General features: G+C 38.1%; 1 protein-coding gene across 1 annotated transcript in view; it reads right to left on the bottom strand.

Moving 5' to 3' along the window:
• cntnap5a (contactin associated protein family member 5a) overlaps positions 1-19,546 on the bottom strand; it is a 45,522-nt gene that overhangs the window by 13,604 nt on the left and 12,372 nt on the right. The window contains exons 3-9 of the mRNA XM_030785721.1: positions 13,725-13,872; positions 11,007-11,210; positions 9,875-10,059; positions 9,270-9,413; positions 8,104-8,371; positions 5,908-6,051; positions 3,582-3,753 (exon numbers count right to left, since the gene is read on the bottom strand). Of these exons, the coding sequence (XP_030641581.1) occupies positions 3,582-3,753; positions 5,908-6,051; positions 8,104-8,371; positions 9,270-9,413; positions 9,875-10,059; positions 11,007-11,210; positions 13,725-13,872 (1,265 nt within the window). The remainder of the gene's footprint in view (positions 1-3,581; positions 3,754-5,907; positions 6,052-8,103; positions 8,372-9,269; positions 9,414-9,874; positions 10,060-11,006; positions 11,211-13,724; positions 13,873-19,546) is intronic.

Raw genomic sequence — 19,546 nt, 5'->3', positions numbered from 1 at the left:
GACTGCCAACATTACATCATTCCTCAACAAAGTACAAAGGTAATAAAACATAACGGTCTTTATAAGGGGTCAAAAAGCTGACCCAACTCGACAGACAAAGGCATTTCTGTTAACATCTGCTGAAGATTTTCTTATTTTCAGTTGGCATCTCCACAACTTTCAGGAACATTAATCTAATTAACTACACATTAGTGATATAGCCATGTTAAGCAAAAGGCCTGCATCTAAATAATTCACTGCTGGTACAACATATATTGCAAGACTTTTCTGTAATTTATTCTATGCTGCATTGAAATCCACTTCAACTGTTTTCTGAGGACAAATTTCTTTAATTCACTCCCAACATGCAAGGAATGCTAATCAGCCGTTCTAAAAACAACATTTAATACTCAGATGTTTGAGAAGCCGCTCCAGAGATATTTTGATTAATAGTGCATTCATCTTGTTGCCTTAAATTTCACAATTACCAGCCTTTTAAGCCTGCATATATTATTTCACACCGTATCGCTTCCTTGTCCACTCCCAGGAGAGCTCTGCTTTATGAGGGCTCCACATACCGAACAGCCATTCCCGCTCCCATTAACCACCACAGAGGGAGTCAGCTATGGGCTGGCTAATGTTTCAGGTGATGGTTTAATTACCGCTGTGCTATTTCTACTCATACTCAGGAAAGGGGCTTTGGTGGACCATAAAATTATGCTGCCCAATCTGCAGAACTGCTCACAGGCAATAAACCGGTCGATGAAGTTTTAGTAGCCTATATGACTGCTGAGGATGTTTGTGAAAAGCTTCGATAAATGGAAATTTGTGGACTAATTGCTGTTCCTGGTGATTGGAAAATGTTACACAGCTCATAGAATGAAAGATGTGATTTTTGGTAAGAGTACAACTCATTTCACCACTTAGCTCTATGTTTCATTCAGACCTCATTAAACTGTGAAATCACCGATTTGAACCACTCGGGCGTAACATTCTCACCTCAAGCAATCGGAAATTTGGGGAAATTTTCGCTCCACCTCACCTAAATGATAACCATTACAGCAAATATCAAGATGGCTTAACGCATAATGTCATAACCCTGTAGTTAACACATGAGTACAGTTTCTTGGCTAACAAGTAACCCCATGTCAATCTGAGTCTGAGTAATTGTAAAGACTATATAAGAATTAAATACAACAATGCTTGCATCACTTTTATTGGACATTTAAATAATTTCAACCTTCACATATACCTTATCTGAAATAAGAACTTCCCTCTCTCTGAAATGGCTTGAGATCAGAATATGCTTTATTACTTTTTGAACGCACTGAAGTAGCAGAGTTTTGAAGTGAATTTAGATCTGATTGCTACCACTTAAACACACTACACTGAACAAGACAACCTGTGTTAAACCATTCTTTTTTAGATGTTTGACACTTAAGTCTTTCTCCAGCTTTGTAGCTCAAAGCAGTCTAATGATGTGGAACAGAACTTGTCATCAATGCCCGTGAACCAAAAGATGAGATAATTTGAGTGGTGGGAGTGTATGTTAGCCAGGCAATTGAAATTATGGGTCTACTAAAAAGACATAGAGCAGAGGAGCAGTGAAGTAGTCCATCAGCCAACACTCTGCCCTCTGGCTGCCACTCCAGCTGGCACAGGACACTCCAAAAGTGCCACACTGTGTGTGGCGAAGACCCCCAGATGACGACAGCTGGTCATGAATGATTTAGAGCCACTGGTGATGGAGGGGTCTTGTCATGTCCATGCCAGGCCACTATTCATAAAATCCCTCCTGAGGACAGGCCAGAGGGATGTGTCCTCCTCATGCACCCAGCCTCTTACTACACATATATTAGCATACTGAAAAATGGGATGAGAGCCCTTGCATGAAATATGGTAATCTGACTTCATGCTGGTGATTTGTGCCTTCCCATGGAGATTACGACATCCTGAGAAGGTAGGCGGCAAAAACCAAAGCTAGAAAAACGCATAAGCAATGACATAAAAAATGAAAATATGCTTTATGTGGAAAAGAGGTCAGAAGCTGAAAAAGAGTTTCAAATGAGTTTCACAGCCTTTAACCTGACCTATGTGCTGACAATGTTTTCAAGGATAACAACACTGCCTCCAGTTTTTCTTTCTTTTTTTCTCTAAGGTCATCATTACAGGTTTTTACGCTTTTTGTTAAACTATAAGTTTTCTGTCTCTCTCAACATATGTGGACATGCATTGCCTCATGTAATATGCACCGATGAGACCCAAGAGCATCACACAGTTATAATTATTTTCCAGAAAAATGATTCTGCAAACATTTTTTTCAAGTTCACACTAGTGATCATAACCACTAGGCTCTAATACACAATTCTCTAATATGCCGTGGAAATTTCCAATCTACTGCAGCATCTTCACATGTGACTTTTTTTTCTTTGCTTCGTCTCAGCATCCTGTTTAATCACTGAAGAGATAATGAGGAGTCAAGGAAATGAACTTGTCTTTCTCTTGTTTGTTCCCTCTCAATAAACCCTCCTGTGGCTGCGCTGGCAATGCAGTGTACTATTTGACTGTCAGTCGATGAGACCCCTCGATCCCCATCGGGAGTAATAAGAGATGTGAGAGGAAGTGGGATCGAGCTTGTTAGTAGGCCTTTAACTTGAATGTTATGACAAATGAACTTTCACTTCCTCTAATTAGGGCCTTGTCAATACTTAAATCCTTCTTGACTTTCTCTCTGTTTAAGCTCAGCAGACAAAAAGCTAAATGGTGAAAGGACACCACCGTGGTCACTTATACATGATCAAAAGCACAGAAGCAAGTGAAAGTGCGAATATTATTTTGCACTTTCAAAGAATTTCACACAACAGCATACTGCACACATTTTCTTTATCCAAGACTCTGCTCAAAAGTCTTATTAAATCAAGCAAATTTCATTTCAGAATTTCTTTACATATGAATTATCACTTTAGATTTTCTCCCGTGCTACTGAATACACTGTCCAGAGCTTATAAAATGCCAACTGGATACAAATCGTGGAATATGTATAAGACATTCCTATCAGAAATTTCCTCATATCTCTTTCCAGTACCAACAGAATGAAAATGTTGAATATTGTCCTTTTCTAAGTTTTGCAATTGTTTGCAGTTATTTGTTGTCTTTGGAATTTAACCACTATTTACTGAGATTAAATAATTGACCTACTTGTACCACAGCTGGCTGAGTAAGAGTATTCTGAAGTGTATTTGAGGCCCATGCCTAACTTGGAAAGCACCATGACAGCCATTGCTGAAATCAACGGTGACTTGTAATGTGGAATTGCTTCAAATGTAACATAAAAGGACAGGATAATCTTTGAAGATTAAGCTATGACATGCTTGCTTATTTGAAACATAAATAAGACACTTGATGAAATCCAAAATCACACAACATTTATGTTTCCTAAGCAATTGGCGTAGTACCCACGAGACCAGTTCAGATGCCTGCCATACTTAAATAATGGTAATACTTTGACTTATGCTGAAATACAATTGCCGTAAAATTACATTCAGCCAGTTCTACAATTTGGGTCATCATTGGATGAATTAAGTAAATATGTACAGTCATACCGGTCTTGAATGCCACAAATATCAAACTGTAGTTGGCTGTAGCTCCCCAGAATTCCTTGTTGAACGAGCATCAGGTTCATTGGCTGGTTGTTGATGAGAATAAGACGCATACATCCCTGAAAAGCCACTGTAGGGTTTACACAACTGGAGCTGTTCTGGGAAGAAGGGCAACCTATGGGGATAAATTAAAGAGTTGGAACATTTAGGTTTGAAATATATATTTAACAAAAATGAAATATAGCAAAATTACTGTAATTTTGACAACGTGTATAAGAGCAACCCTTTTGGACAACAAACTGAAAACCTGAACTCACAATTAAAATTTTACTAATAGCCACTTAAAGGTTGAAAAATGATCTAAACTTATCAGGTTATAATGACCCTAAAAACTTTGCAAAAGTGTGTCTTTTGATTTATCTGGTTCATTTATCTGACTTGTTTGGATTCTGAAATTTTGCTAGTCCTTTGACCGTTTTCCAGATCACATTTTGAAAGTATTATGGATTTCTAGATATTCTAGATGCTTTTCATTTTTTTACACACTTACATTGCTGCTTCACTCTAGCTAAAGTCTAATGATAATAATGGGGAGAAACATTTATACTTGTCTTTCACAGTCAAACCTGTTTAAACAAGCAACATGCCTTTCAAAGCAGTTTTAAAACTAAAGTAGTGTACCTGTCATCAATGCATATGCCTTTAATTATATGCACTGACCAGTCAATTAATTAGCTGTGATTACAAATTCATTCTTTATTGCTCATCAATTAGAATGTGGCTCTTGGGCTGATATTATCTTAATCAGTTGTTAATGACAGGTAGACTCAGTCTCTCAGCCAGTCAAACAAGCTGGGTGTCTAAGCCTCTTGGAGCAAGGTGCAAAGGCACTCATTACACTGAGAACATAAGACAGAATACAGGTGTTAAAATGATCCTAAAATGATTTTTGTTCCTAATACCTGTCCTCCTCACTTCCCACTCTCTGTCAAACAGGTAATCATTGCTTGCTTGTTTGTCTGTTTGTTTGTGTGTTTATTTGTTCTAATACTGATAGTAAACAAAGATGAATTATATAAAACTTTGCTTAGGTTTGTTTGGCATCCATTCCTAGTACGAGTGAATGGCTATTTTATATCAGTGACAAAAAAATGTGGAAATAAAGATTACTGCAGATGAGCACAAACATAGCCCCCCCTCCCCCCCCCAGCATTGTGAAAATGAATTCAGTAAAGAATAAAGTAATATGGGAACAGATATGAAAATCATTGCACATGACACAATACACCAACTCTACAGTGAATTCACTGAAAAGACGCTTGGAAAACTTGATGGCTAACTGACTTATGATAAGTTAGATCAACAGAGGTGGTATCATTCAACAAACATCTGGGTTTTGCACTTAATGAAAATATTTCCTCCAAACTTCACACTGAATGGCTTTCTAGAAAATTCAACCTTAACATGTGATTTTCATTTTATATTGGGTTATGAGGAAACTGGCAATAACAGCCTTTTTATCCTTGTTAGGTTTTTTTTTTTCTTTTTAAGTTTGGTATGTGCAAGCCCCAGGGCCTCATCCTCTATTATTAAATTCCATCTTCACTCTAAAATTTGTCATCAGCACAAGATTATCACCACACTGTATCAAATGGCAGGCTGACCTTCTTTCACAATCAGGCAGTTATACTGGTGTACTTTTGTACAGTTCCAACCATATTTGTGCAATTCCCATCATATTTGTGTCTCTTTTTGCAGGGTAATAGTACTAAGTGTAATCTATTTTGATCTCATTTTATTTGAAGCACCAGTGTTCAGTTGGAGTATTGAAAGCTATCTTTTACATATAAGGGTGTCCACTGTCCGTTAAAAAACAAACAAACAAACAAAGAACACTTTAATTTGTATATTTTATCTCCATTACTGATTATAAAAATTAGGATAGAGAATTAAGAGAATTTTCTGAAAATGCGTACCCATGGTTTTAATGGCTTGCTGCTATTTGCACATCCTCACTTGCATGAAGCAATGGACTTGCTTTGTTTTGACCTACTGGCATATTATGTGTGTTCTATTTTAAAGATATTTTGTTGTTATGGTTTGGCCAAAGCTCTGTTGTAAAAGAGATGTAAATTTCAGTGTGACTAGATAACTAAATGTTATATACATTACATAAATGCTTAGACTTTGAGACACACCAAAACTGAAGTTTGACTTAGCTCTCAGACATAAATTGCATTTGATAGTTTGTGCTGGAAAACAAACAAACAAACAAAAAACCCCCACAAAAGCAAAAACAAACAAACAAATACCCCCCCCCCCCCCTTACCTCCGAAAAACAGGTTGTCTCTTGACTGTAGGCGGTCCTCTAACTGTATGGTTGAAGCTGGCTCATTGTCCAGAGTGAGGATGATCTGTAGACCCCGGGACCTGAGACTCACTGAGTGCCAGAGCCCATCATTAACTCTCTGACCTGTCAGTAAAGATGTGTGCAATTAAACTGTCCAGCCAAAGGACACAGTCCTGCACAACAGTGTGTAAAAATCCATCAAACAATGTTCTAAACAATTTTGAAAGCATACATTTTCTAAATCATTACACTGTAAAAATCCACGAAATTAACAGTGAAGTGCTGTAAAATCATGACATCAAAAACTGTAAATAGAAAAACAATGAAGCAGTGTTTAATTTACAGTATACTATAGTAAAATACTGAACCAAACAGCTGTTCATTTTAAAGTAAGAATATGTTGAAAGAATCATATTTCTTTGAAGCATTTACATATTACTGTAGTTTAAGCACATAAAAACTGTGATACAAAAAACAATATAATACAGTTAAAATTACAGCATGACAGTGCTAACATAATGTTTTTTGTCAGGTAGATTTTTCATACAGAAAGAAACTGTATTACATTTTACAAATTTATATGTTACACTTTACAGATAAGAACATGTACAAATAGGCCTACAGCAAAACTATGTTAAAATTAAGGGTTTTTTAATAAAAAACGTGATATATGTCTGTTTAGAATTGAGTAGGCCTATATTTAACAATATATCAGTAGGCTAGCAGTACTGCTATAATAGTAGTACTGTAACCTGCGTTGCGTGGACACACACAGTCCTGCACCAGACTCGAACTCTCTCCCTAACACCTGAAGAAACGTGCTAGCGACAGAAGAAGTTACCGGGCCATGGGTTTTAGCCTCCTTGCTAGCATGCCCGCTTCCCATGTCTGAAGTTGCCAGTTTGAGTCTGGTGCAGGACTGTGCTCAGGACTGGCACACTTAATTCCTCTGATCAGTTAATCATCAAGCCCTTCATTAACTCAATTAACTGTGATAATAAAGATTTAAAACAAATAGGTGCGGGAAAGGGGGTCCTCAGGCCTGAAGTTGAGCCACTGGTCTACACAACGCAGGTTACATCTGCACTCTCCTATTTAAAGGCTGTTGGATTTATCGGTTGAAATAGTTACTCTTACAAATTACAACAGTTTTAAACTGTAAAATTTACAGGTTTTTCTGTAAAGTTGTTTTTTTTTTCTGTATTTTTTACAGAATTATTCTGGCAACCACAGTTGCCAGTTTTTTCCATAAAAACAACAGATTTTTTTTTTTACAGTGTATATTATAAACCATGTATTATAACCTCCATGTTAAAATGTTTAAACTGTAAACTTTAAACAAAGATTAGCTAGAATATAATATTCTTTCTCTGCTTCCAAAGAAGATCTAGAGGAAAATAACTAGGCCAAATCAGCTTTGAGGTTTGATTTAATTAATTCTGGCCATTACGGTGAAGGGCACCCAAACTGTGTTTGGTTGCCATGTGTCTACAATCCCCTCTGTGTGAGCCATCTGCTAGCTGTTTGAGATTGGGTTTGTTCAGCCCTGCTACCTCCAATCGAGTGTAATTAACGCTCTGTGTTTCAGTGGGTAACCGTTTGAAATGAGGGAGATGAAAAAAAAAAGAGTGTGCTCCAGGTATACGACTAAAACACAGACACAGACATGTCTCTAAAAGACAACAGATGGACAGTGACCTTCTTTGTTCTCCTTCTTCCTTTCAATTGTAGTGGAATGCAACGTCAAGTTCCATTGCTGAGTTGGGACACACAGGTGGTGGTCTGTGTCTGCATGAATGAGTATGTGGATGGATGCTCATCATTGCATAATTCACCCAGGGGAAAAAAAAAAAAGAATGGCAGACTAAAGGGGGCTACTACTCTGTCTGTGGCCAGAAAGACAACAAATATAGACATGGTGTTACCTCAAAGAGAATGCAGTAATAGCATTTCTTTGGCCTTGAAAAAGAAAGAATCGTGCTATTCACCGAGAATGAGTTGGTTTTGTCTGCCTTCCTCATTGAAAGTTTTAAGTCCTTAAAGCAATGACAACTTTGAGGTCAAATGTTGGTTCTGAGAGCTTTTATAATATCTGTGTAGTGGTTTCTGTGTGAGTCTTGATTTTTAAGAAATTAACAAAATCTCTGACAAAACGCCCAGTACTGGAATTCTCACCTGTGGAGACCTCAGAGGTCTTAAGAGGAGATGTTTGGTGGGTGAGGCGCAAACGGCCACTGCTGATCTGGAGAACTAGACGGTGGGGCTTCCAGGCCAGGTTGCTGGACAGCAGAAGGCCGTCTGGGTTCCATGTACGAAATTGGAAACGCACTGAGAATCCTTCCAGGGTGGGCTCTAATGCTGGCAGGGAGAGGAAGCTACCAATGGAGCTCTGGAAAGTTATGGCCACCAGCTGGGGCTCTGAGCATGAAAATGTCACGTTGCCCTAGAGAGGATGGACAGCGGATCAATATCATTCAACAGGAGGCCATGCAAGGATCTCAGACTGAACACAGAGAGTCTAGTATATATGCTAGAATATGCCAGTTGCTAGAATGTACTAATGCATCACAGAGAGAAGGCAAGACAGTAGCAGAGAGAGAGGATGAAAGGAAAAGAGAAACAAGAGCAAGAATAGAGCAGAAAAGGCCACGAAGGGATAGAGAAATGAAAAAGGGAAACAGAGAAACGATTGAAAGAACAGATGAAATACATAGACAAATAGAGATACAAAAATAGAAGAAGAGAGAGAGAAAGAGAGCGAGAGAGAGAAAGAGAGCGAGAGAGAGAGAGAGAGAGAGAGAGAGAGAGAGAGAGAGAGAGAGAGAGAGAGAGAGAGAGCATAAACCCACAGAGTAGCAGAGAGCCTGAATAAATGTCAGAGCCACTCAGTCACTGCTCCACTGAGACTGGTAGGAGCAGGAGGAGAACATCCGGAGGCCAAGAGCTCTCTTATCCGTGAAAAGGTCACAACAGAGTGAGGTGAGTACCTCATTGATCCCAATGCCACAGGGCTGTGTGGACATGGGATCACTGAACCAAACTATCAGTGGGTGTACTCCACTCAAACCCTCATTTTTCCTCCATGATAAAATGCTAGTACAGCACATAAGCTAATACATAACCTTTTCAGCTCAAATCTGTGACTGTCTCACTTTTCAGAAAAACCCCATATGTTGTCTCTCAGCATCTCAAAAACTCAAAGGTCAGATAGGGTTTGGCAAGACTCTGCATATTTGTAAATGTTTAATATTTGTATTTATTGATCCAGCAAGAAGTTACTTGTAGTACCATAATCCAACAAAATATGTAACACACTTCTGGAGTCATAAATATGTTCATACCACACTGTAGATCTGGGGTTTTCGGCGCTTGGCCAGGTCTATAATGTTGACTCCATTGTAATAGAGGTTCTCCATACAGCCATGGAAGTTCTTCCTAAGGAATGTTCCAGGTTTCCCAGGCAGTGGGATGCCTCCAAAACTGAGCTTTGTGGAGAAAATGGACAGAAGAGATAAACAATGAAAGCTATTCACATTACTTGGCAAAATCATTGGCAAGTAATGTGAAACAAGTAATTGTTTCCATGATAAAAATATTTCCTTATGCGTAAAACAGAAGACAAAATATGCCTTTTTTCTAACTGTGTTTTCTTGTTTGAAGGACATGTCTTTTATTTAATCTCCAGTCCTGTGCTGCAAATCGACATATTTTCTCAATTTCAGTAAGCATTCACCTTACTGTCAGACACCAAGGGCTTGAGCCAGTTGTACTGTAGGTGGTAAGGACTAAATATTTGGAATGGTTGGGTGAGTACTGAAGATGGAATAGTTGGGCGATAAATCAACTGTAATCAGAATCATTGAATTCTGCGCATATCCATGTTATTCTAAAGTGGACCTGATAAAACTGATAAAAAGAGAAAAAAACAGAATAAAAGGGGATGTACCTCATAATCAACCTCCAACGAGTCGCCATCTCCTTTGGCTCGGAAGTGCTGAGTGTGTCTGTCCAAGGTGAAGTTGACCTGCTTGTTGAAACGCTCTATTAGGACTGAATGCCAGTGCTGGTCATCTAGAAGGCTGCCAAGAGTGACCACCATACGGCCACTACTGGACCTAATCCTGGTGTCATCTAAGGGTAGAGGGAGAAAATCAGGGAAACCAAAAGAGAGAGAGAGAGAGCAAGAGAGTGAGAACACAGACAAGAATGTGAAACTGCAGCCAAAAATCATCTCTACTGACCAAAGAGCATGATAACACAAAGCAACAGCTTACACAACAGGGCTAAGGTCTGACAGAAATTATTTGATGTCATAGTTAAAACCCATAACATACAAATAAAAACAAAAAAGTGATTAGAGAAAGAAGGAAAAGAAAAACTAAAATGCAACAGCTCCAGCAATGTTTATTCAGGAGCAAGCAACATTTAAAAAGCAATGAAAATTAAGAAAAAAACAAACAGACAGTACACCCCACAGTCTTGCACAGTTAGAAAGACAGACGCAGTGAGAGAGAGAGAGAGAGAGAGAGAAAGAGAGAGAGAGAGTTCTTGCAGTTAGCTACCGCCTGCTTGAGTTTATAGACCATTTTAGGTACTTTCACTATTGATCGTCAGATAGCTGAGCGCAAGCATTTTCCCTCTCATAGATCTCTTAATTATACTGATTAACTTGTTATTGAGGGGCAGGTATTCCACATGAAATCAAATGGATAAAGCCGTAACAACGGGATAATGTAAAATCAATTCTGGTATTCAAGTTAATTAATTGAGCAATCAAGTGATTAATTCCTTTAATCAGTTACACGGCTCGAGACTACAATGGGATCTCATCCAAATCAAAGACATGGGAAAATTTGCCACTGACTTATTGATTGACTTACTTATAAGAGCTGTTAACAGTAAAACATGTTCATTTTGTTCTCAGATAAATATACGCTGCTGCACTTAGACTTGACACTTGTCTAAATCATGATCCAAAAAGGTGTTTTGGATGATTCCATACAACAATTTAAGACTTTCCCAGATATCACAATTTTGCTCTTTGTGGTGATACTCCACCCCAGGATTTCCTGACTCACCCAGATTGAGGTGGAGGGAGAGCCTGCCACGGTGCAGCTCCAGGGTGATGTAATCCCCTCGCTGTCCCTCTCCATGCAGCAACACTCCTTCTGCCTGCCAACTCTTAAATCGCAAGGAGATGACATCCTTCACTGTGCTCATAGATTTCTGGCTGAACCGATAGAGGAGAGAACTTCTGCCATCAAAGTCTGCCACATACGACCCTGGAAGGAAAGCAGATACCCATGTTCTTAAGTGACAGGTGGGTGGCTGATCGGCAAAATGGTTCTTGGTTACAGAATTAATGTAAACTGGATGAAACCAATGCCTTTTTTTTCCTTTTGCATCTCCTTTTTTCTCCATTTCTTAGAGATTTTAATCAAAACCTCTTGCCATGACAACAGTATTCCACCATGTCATAGAACGGCCTTATATTCCTACGTAGAGTTATTTTTCTCCTCTAGTGATGTCTCTAACTTTTACTTTGCACCTTCCCAGGTATTAAATATTGAAAAATTGAATCCATCCTATCTTATGATGATGGTTGAGTCATTACTAGGTCATTGCGTCCTTGCTTACATCATCATTTTGTGTCACTGTGTGTTCCATCTGATCACTCTCAGTTCCCTCAGTCAATGTTGGATATATCCTGAATAAGAACCTCTGAAATCCCATCTGAACACAACATATTTCTGGTATTTTTTTTGTGTTTGGAAGTAAGAGTGTCCGAATACATAATGTAAACCCAAACATGCAACTGCTCTTCCTGCAAAAAGCTGAAGAGGAAATATTTGTAAACAGAGCTTCAGAAGTCTACACAGAACAGAGAAAACTGACATGTCTGAGAGAGCTGTGCAAAGACAGCTTAAGCTACATCTTGTGCAGACGAAACTGCAAATCTTTTGAAGAATTTTTGTGGTGTGTTATATGGACTGATATCTCTAATCAACACATACACAGACAAAGTAGAAATGTCAAAATTCACCCCACAATGAAAACAAAATCTTTGTTCACAGAAGTCAACCATATCATGTCAAATGTAAAGTGTCTGTGTGTGAATCTGTGTGTGTGTGTGTGTGTGTGTGTGTAGTCTTATAACAATACTAGAGACAAATGTTGAACTATCGTGGCCGAGTTCCATCTTTCTTTATAGAAAGTGCTCCAAGGCAAATACACTCTAAACCTACCCACTGTTAGTGTCAAAAAATAACTGATTTTCTCCACTTCTTAAAAAGGCTAATCACTTCCAGCACTCCCTTTATTCTGATCTCCAAGTTTTTTTTTCTTTCTTTCTTTTTTCTTTTCTTTTTTTATATCAGTCTGTAGTGTGTGTGAATAAATTCATAGAAGATGGTACTCAGCTGTCACCTTGGTTCAGCACAGAGTTACAGCTTTCATATTGACTGACACTTTTAGCTCAATTATGATCAGAAATGCTTCATGTAAACTTGATCATTCTCCTTATTCATTACCACTGAATGATAAAACTGCAATATCACTTCACTGACGTTAGATGCATACAGTTCCAATGTATATTTAACATTAACTGAATATGAATAGTCATGAACAAAGTGAAGTGGTTTAAAGGCGAGTATAGATAGTGGATAATTTGCTCTAAGAAATCTTTGTGTCTGAGATGGCAGTTGCTGCGCCTGTCTATATGTTACAAATGGAAAGCATTTAAAGGCCAAGTTCAGTGAAGTACAGTAACAGATTTACAGTAGCTGTGCAGATATAAAGTCACCAGTTCCATTATCACTCTGAGACGCAGCTCATACAGCATTTATCAGCAAAGCCACGAATTCATTAAATTTTAATAGCAGGATCAAGGCGTGGAACAGTGCCCAATGAGGAAAGTGCTCACTAAGGGATAATTATAAATGTCTTTTACAGTGCAGTAATTCGCCAGCTGATCCGTTTAGTGCTGCTTCAGTATGCATGCTAAGGCATCATTAATGACTTCTCTTTATTTATTTAGCATTAGCTTGACAAAGGCTGATTCTTGCTGCTGAATAAAAGTCAATCTCCTTGAGTCTAACACAGAAATTTTGAACAAATAGCACTAGTCTTAAATTATCAGCGAGAACCTCTGCTATTTGTCAGATCTTGTCAATTCAAAGAAAATCTGTAACAAGCATGTATGTAAAAGATGTTGGAAATGGTTGATATGGACTGGTCTACTGGCTACTAGTTGATACGGACTGGTCCATTAAGACTATTCCTTATATATGGTATTACATGCAGTAATAACTCAGTTTCATACTTTTGTGAAATGTTTTCTTTCTTTCTTTTTTTTTTTTCAGTATGAGCAGAGGAGATCCACTGTGTATAGAGTTAGACCGATACCTCAGGTTGTGATAATGAACGGAGCTGTGGAATGAAATTAACTGTAAAGGCTCAAAAGTTCAAATATTAGCTATTTTTTCCAAATTAGATGTTCCCTACCGTGTGTTTTTCCACCTATCGGCCCATTGAACACAGATCTCATCGAATTCATTTAATAACCAAAGAGATATCCAGTGCCTTCATCATTCCTCTGTGTCACACTTCTTATTCAACACAGAGTACCAAATTCGATATGATGACACTAATATCCTCATTGGTACTGCTGTACCATGAGGGTTCAGGGTCTTTTGTGTCACAATGCATATCACATTATACCAACAGAGCTAGTGATCATGAAGATACATGACTCCTTAGGACATCTGTGTTTAAACATCACACTTGGGGACACTCACTGTAGGCGCAACCATACACCTCCACTCGTAGTCCTACCCAGCCACTGGGGTTCCATTTCAGGGGAACAAAGCGCAAGAACCGAGTTCTAATGGACTGCTGGAGTTTGTGATGGACCACGCTGTCTGAATTCACGTTTCCTACAAATGTCTAGAAAACAGACAAAAACATGTTAGGTTAGACGTGTTAAATATTATGTTAAAATATTACCTTTCAGATGTGAATGGTTTTGTTTTCCAAATCACAGGTGTAATTTAGGTAGGTGTTGGGAAATTGTTGTGGAATTTTTCTAGTACATTTAAATCACAGCAATAGTATGGTGTTGATGACGTTACATTGACTGGTGTGAGTAAATTTGCATTGACTGGTGTGAGTGTCATAGAACTTGAGAGTGGAGATCCCCCCCCCCTTTGGATAGAAGTACATTTTGGAGTTGCAAGTGTTTCTGCATGCTGTGTTTCATGGCTAAGGTGACTATTTGTGTCTTAGACTGACTAACACAATGTGAACAAAAGAACCACTTTTTTAGATTCTCAATGAATTTTGGCAGTCTGTAAGCTAATTTTCATCTACTATTCTCCATAATAACACAGCGATCAGAGTTTGACTCACTCAAAGTGTGAGAGATGAAGGTGTGAACAAATGAACAAAACACCACATGGCCTGAAATGATTAATCTGAGGTGCTAAGAAAGAACCTTTAGGGGGACATTCAACTTTATTTGAAACAATTTCCAACTTTCAGCTCTCTTTCAGAACATACAAACAATTTAAGCTACTGTCAGATAATTATACTTAAACAGTGCAAGTAAGACAAAAACTCTAAAGGTTAAAACAATTACTTAGTTTCAAAGCATTCTTCATAAAGAGGAGGAATCTTGCTCGCCATTATTTTCTGAAAACTACATATTTTTCTGAGACGGTCACATCCTGGATGGTATTAAAAATTCTCTCATCCACATGCTTACTCTATACTCCATTCATTGGAGGCTGCTATTTCCTCTTTCTCGGTTCTCATTTTCATTATTTGTTCAAAAATTAAAGTTTTTAACAATGTGAATTTGGGTTTACTAAAGTGTTTGTATTTGTAATATGTGAAATTAAATTACAGGTCATCTTCTTTTGCATTTTACTACTTGTAGTTTCGTTTATACAGCACACATATTCAAACTGTGAGTATATATGTTCTGCTTTGAAATACATAAGCTCTATAATCTTTGAAGACAGTCTGTGTTTAGAAACATGCTGAAACGATGAGTTTTCAGGTACTTGGAAGCTATCACTTCTATGGGAAGATCAGTCCATCATCTTGGTGCGAGAGTTGAGAAGAGATAAGTCATGGCAGGTGATCCAGGAACACAAAGAGATGAAAGAACCATGTGTCTGGATGAAGCCGAATGAGGTGAACTTGCCAGGGTGTAAGGACAGATCATAACCTTGGCGTTGTAGGCAGGTCCCAGGCTCATTAACTATATATGAACAAGTACTAGAAACCAGTGGAGCGTGCAAAGTTGTTCTGAGAAATAAGTAGAACAAAGACATGAAAATATTTCTCGTTGTGATGTGGCAATGCAATAATTTTGGTGACCTCATGGGAATGCAATAAAGTGCAAACCCCTTTCTACAACCCCAATGACACTACAGACAAGCAATGGATCCATTTCAAGCAAGCACTGTACTATTTAGAGTTAAACAATGTTTTTCCTCAATTCAGATGATCAGTGAGCCCCATATATAAAGAGATCGATGTAGCTTGAACATCTTAAAAATGTATTTTTTGAAATAGCAATGAGGTCGACTGATAAATATAGCAATGTAAGTTAATGGAGAAGAATGATGAGGCTTAGATACCTGTGTTCAGCCTATAAGGACTGTCACTGGTACTTTATCACGGCAGAAGTCTACAATGAAAGTCATACACTCCAGTAGCAGAAAGGATCCTAAAACGAATAAACAACCTAATTCTCTCATGTTTTCCTGTTGGGATAATTTTAAATGCCCATTACCATTTAGTTTGCACCTCATTCAATACACGCCTAAAGCCCTATTACATCATATTGGAGCCGCCCTCCTGACAGCTATATTTTAAGGCATAATGAAAACACATCCTGTCCCAGAATGACTCGTGCTTTTTTTCCATAATGGAGACAAAAAGAAGCTGCGACGATACATCCTTCCAATTACGCATGTCTTTGTATCCTGAGGGTGCAGTAGGCCTCCCGTTGGAATCAGGGGGAGCCCATGTCACACACTGCCCACGTAAACAGCTTCTAACCCCTCTGCAATTTCATTATTTCTATTCCTGTAATGACTGCTGTATAGCTGTGTTCATTAGGACACTGTGCTCTCCGTTCACTATGATGAGCTCCCCCAAGGCAGTTTCATCATCCAAATGCGTACATTCGTGACCCTCCCCACCGCCCCCACCTCCCACAACGAGGATGGCTGACACTTGCCGCACTGCTAAGTCTTTCCGTTCATGGATCTGAACACCCACCTGGGAACCAGTGGAAGCACATGAAGATCTACATTAAAGATAGTTGATTAATTGGCATAATTTTCAGATTAGTTAATCACAAATGTTATACAACTGTGTAACTCTATCAGCTGACTAAAAAATACCTGACTGGGGAGTCCAACAGACATTGTGACAATGTATCCTAAAACAAAACGAGGCAGAGTTAGGCTGACCTGAATAGTTAAATTTGCCATTTTATTCTCATTAAAGGAACCAAAACCATTTCGAAATAACAAACAAGTAATTGTACTGTATAATATTACAGTTTTATTTGAAGCGGCCCTGCCTTTAATATGTTCCAAAGGGCTTTTCACTTTTCCACTACCTACTTGAAGCTGTGAATCGTAGTCTTTCCCAGAGGCCTTGTGGCTCTGAGAGCGTGTCAGAAATAGAGTGTACCTCAGCGCCACGGTGACCGCATTTACAGGGAGCTAAGACAGGAAAGCTCTCCCATGGGGACTAAACAAGCGTTTCCTTTCTTCCCCCTCCCTCCGTCTCTGATGCACACTGTACTCATAGACTGAAGAACATCACAGCAAATATATTATTTACAGTTGCTCAGTCAACTAGAAAAAAAAAGACAAAACATCTGAAGAGGCAGAGTCTTGACAGGTGATGATTTCATCAAAGAGCTTCTGAGTTGCTGTGGTGTTATTGTATGACATGGTGAAAAAGAAAATTGGCACCTGAGGCAGTATTTTAAGGACATTTTAGAGATAAATAAAGCAAATTATCCTTGGCACACAAAAGCTCTATTATACAGCATAAGGGGGAAGAAGAAACAAAGTTAAATTTATTGTCAGCAAAAATGAAAAAAATAATGTTTTGGGTCAGTGGTTCATTTTGAGTAAGAATGTTTTGAATAGGATATTCCATTCCGTATGCTGTGCTGAGTTCTGTGCTAGAACAACCTCATCACATATTTCTCCCCTCCCTATTCAGTGGTACCAACAAAGGACATTTCTCCTTACAAATGTATAACCTCAAGGCTTCATTAAAAATTGTGTGCTCCTTATAATACCCATCATTATTATTATGTTTATGATTATTGTTGTTGTTGTTGGTGGTGGTGGTGGTGTCGTCATCATCATTGTTGTTTACTGTTAAAAAGTTCTATGTTCTCTCCATCTCCAAATGAAATTCTTTCTCCTGCATCCTGTTCAGCGGTTTCAGTCAGCTTTGTAGCCACTTCACTGTGAACCAAGCCTGAACATTAGAAATAAGAGCTCATCATTTTATTAGCTTACCATTTTATAGCTGTGCAGAAGTATTCATACCACTTACTGGATCAATTTGTGTTCCACAAACCAATAATCCGTACATGCCTTAGGTGCACAGAGCATCTACTGTCTGAGTGGTGCTAACTGCTAACACTATTTAGCAGTGTTCTACCTCTATGTGGAATAACATTGCGGTGAAGCAGTCGGCTGAAATTTCATTGTTTTGTTTTGTTTTATTTGTTCTAATTAATTTAGTACTGTCCAATTCAAATAAATTTTTCTGTTTTGTCAGTCTTAGTAGGAAATCATATTATTAAGAAACTATTAATGATCATAAGTATTCATTTAGAGCTCTGTGGATTCATGTAATACTGATTTTGAGTCTAATTGTACTAGAAAAAAAGAAATTTCAGTGGCCTAATTTGTTATGTAGGCACACCTCCTTTTGTAGTAAGCATTAACATGATGCTAAAAATGACTGTACTGTTCAGCATTTGGCAGTTAATTAGCAAAAACGGTGTCTTAAAATTTGACTCACACAACAAAACACCTACTCACATACTGTGCTAAAAACTGGGTGCCCAAAAAGTTACTTTTTTGCATTGTTTTTAGTCATTTTGCTCCTTTCCCTCTCTAATTTCCTTTTTTTTTTTGTCTTGTTTTTCCTTGATCTCAGCTTTTATGTTCCTGCCTCTCCTCCTCCATTTTCGAGTTTCAGGTGACAAATAGTGTGACATCATTTTGTATTCAGAGCACTGGAGCCTCAACAAGTGTATTTATGTCTAGTCACAGGTTTTCAATTAGATTATTGATTATAGATTGATTATAGATCTAATAATTGTAGACAATCAACAATTACTCTTCATAATCTGATTATGCAAGCTTCACATCCTTGACTCTGAAAACTGACTTTTTCTCAGATGTCACAGCAGGAAAAAAATTACTCCTCCATTGTCTTTCAAGTCATAAGCTCAATGGGAAAGTGAAAAATGTGGAACAAGGATAAGATGTTTTTTTTTCCCCCAAAGTGATTTGCATAACCTGGACAGAACTGGATTTGGTTTATTCACATATTTATAGGTTCCTACCAGTAAAAATACTCAAAAGCAAAGGCTCTTTGATAACAGTAGTGTTAACAGTAGGATGATACTTCACAAGGGATGCATCTAAATACATCCCATATAAAACTTGTCCTATCAATTAGTCTTACACAGATGGGAGGACAGCAAAAAAATTGATAATTTTTCCAAGAAAGCTCTCCCTCCAGACAAAAATACCCTTTATCTACATCCGCTTCCTGGGATGTACCCAAATTCCTCTCAGGCTGGTTTGAGCTGGTAACACAATCCAGTGCCTGCTAATGCTGGATGATCCCAAACAGATGTTCACTTGGATTGCCAGGCATAGACACAACAGTCATGTGTCACCCAGCAATAAACATCCAACTGTAATTTATAATTATAAAGTTATTCAATTCACATTCACCCAGAGTGTTATCAAAATTCTACCATTACGAAATGCATAATCGGAGCTCTGAGCTAGCTTTTTTGAGTCTACTGCAATGCTTTTCACACCCTATGTACATACATACATACACACACACACACACACACACACACACACACACACACACACATATATATATATATATATATTTTTTTTTTTTAACCGCTTGAACAGAATGAATATGAGGAGCGAGTCCTATGCATACACACACACACACACACACACACACACACATATATATAAAACATATGCCTATTAGTTCACTGTTTCTTAGAAAAATGTTACAGTTAAGAGGTCATATCACTGTCCAGCTGATTAGCTTATGAGCTTTCTCAGGTTCAAAATTAAAGCATGAACGTTAATCCCTCCATTATCTTATTTTTATCCCAGCACAGTTTCATTATTCATCCTGACATCCATGCTATGTTAATGTTTTGTAAATTATTGACCATGCTCAAAATTGGATCGTTTACATCATTAAATTGGAGACAGCAGTAATTTTAAAATCTTTATTAACTGTTCCCACACATCCTACTGGGGTGGGTTTGCTTTAACTATGGTTTGATAGAAAATAATTTCAT

Source organism: Chanos chanos, chromosome 10 (genome assembly GCF_902362185.1).
Source record: "Chanos chanos chromosome 10, fChaCha1.1, whole genome shotgun sequence".
Taxonomy (NCBI): Eukaryota; Metazoa; Chordata; class Actinopteri; order Gonorynchiformes; family Chanidae; genus Chanos; species Chanos chanos.
Note: the sequence above shows the minus strand (reverse complement) of the source record. Positions and strands in the feature narration are given on the sequence as shown.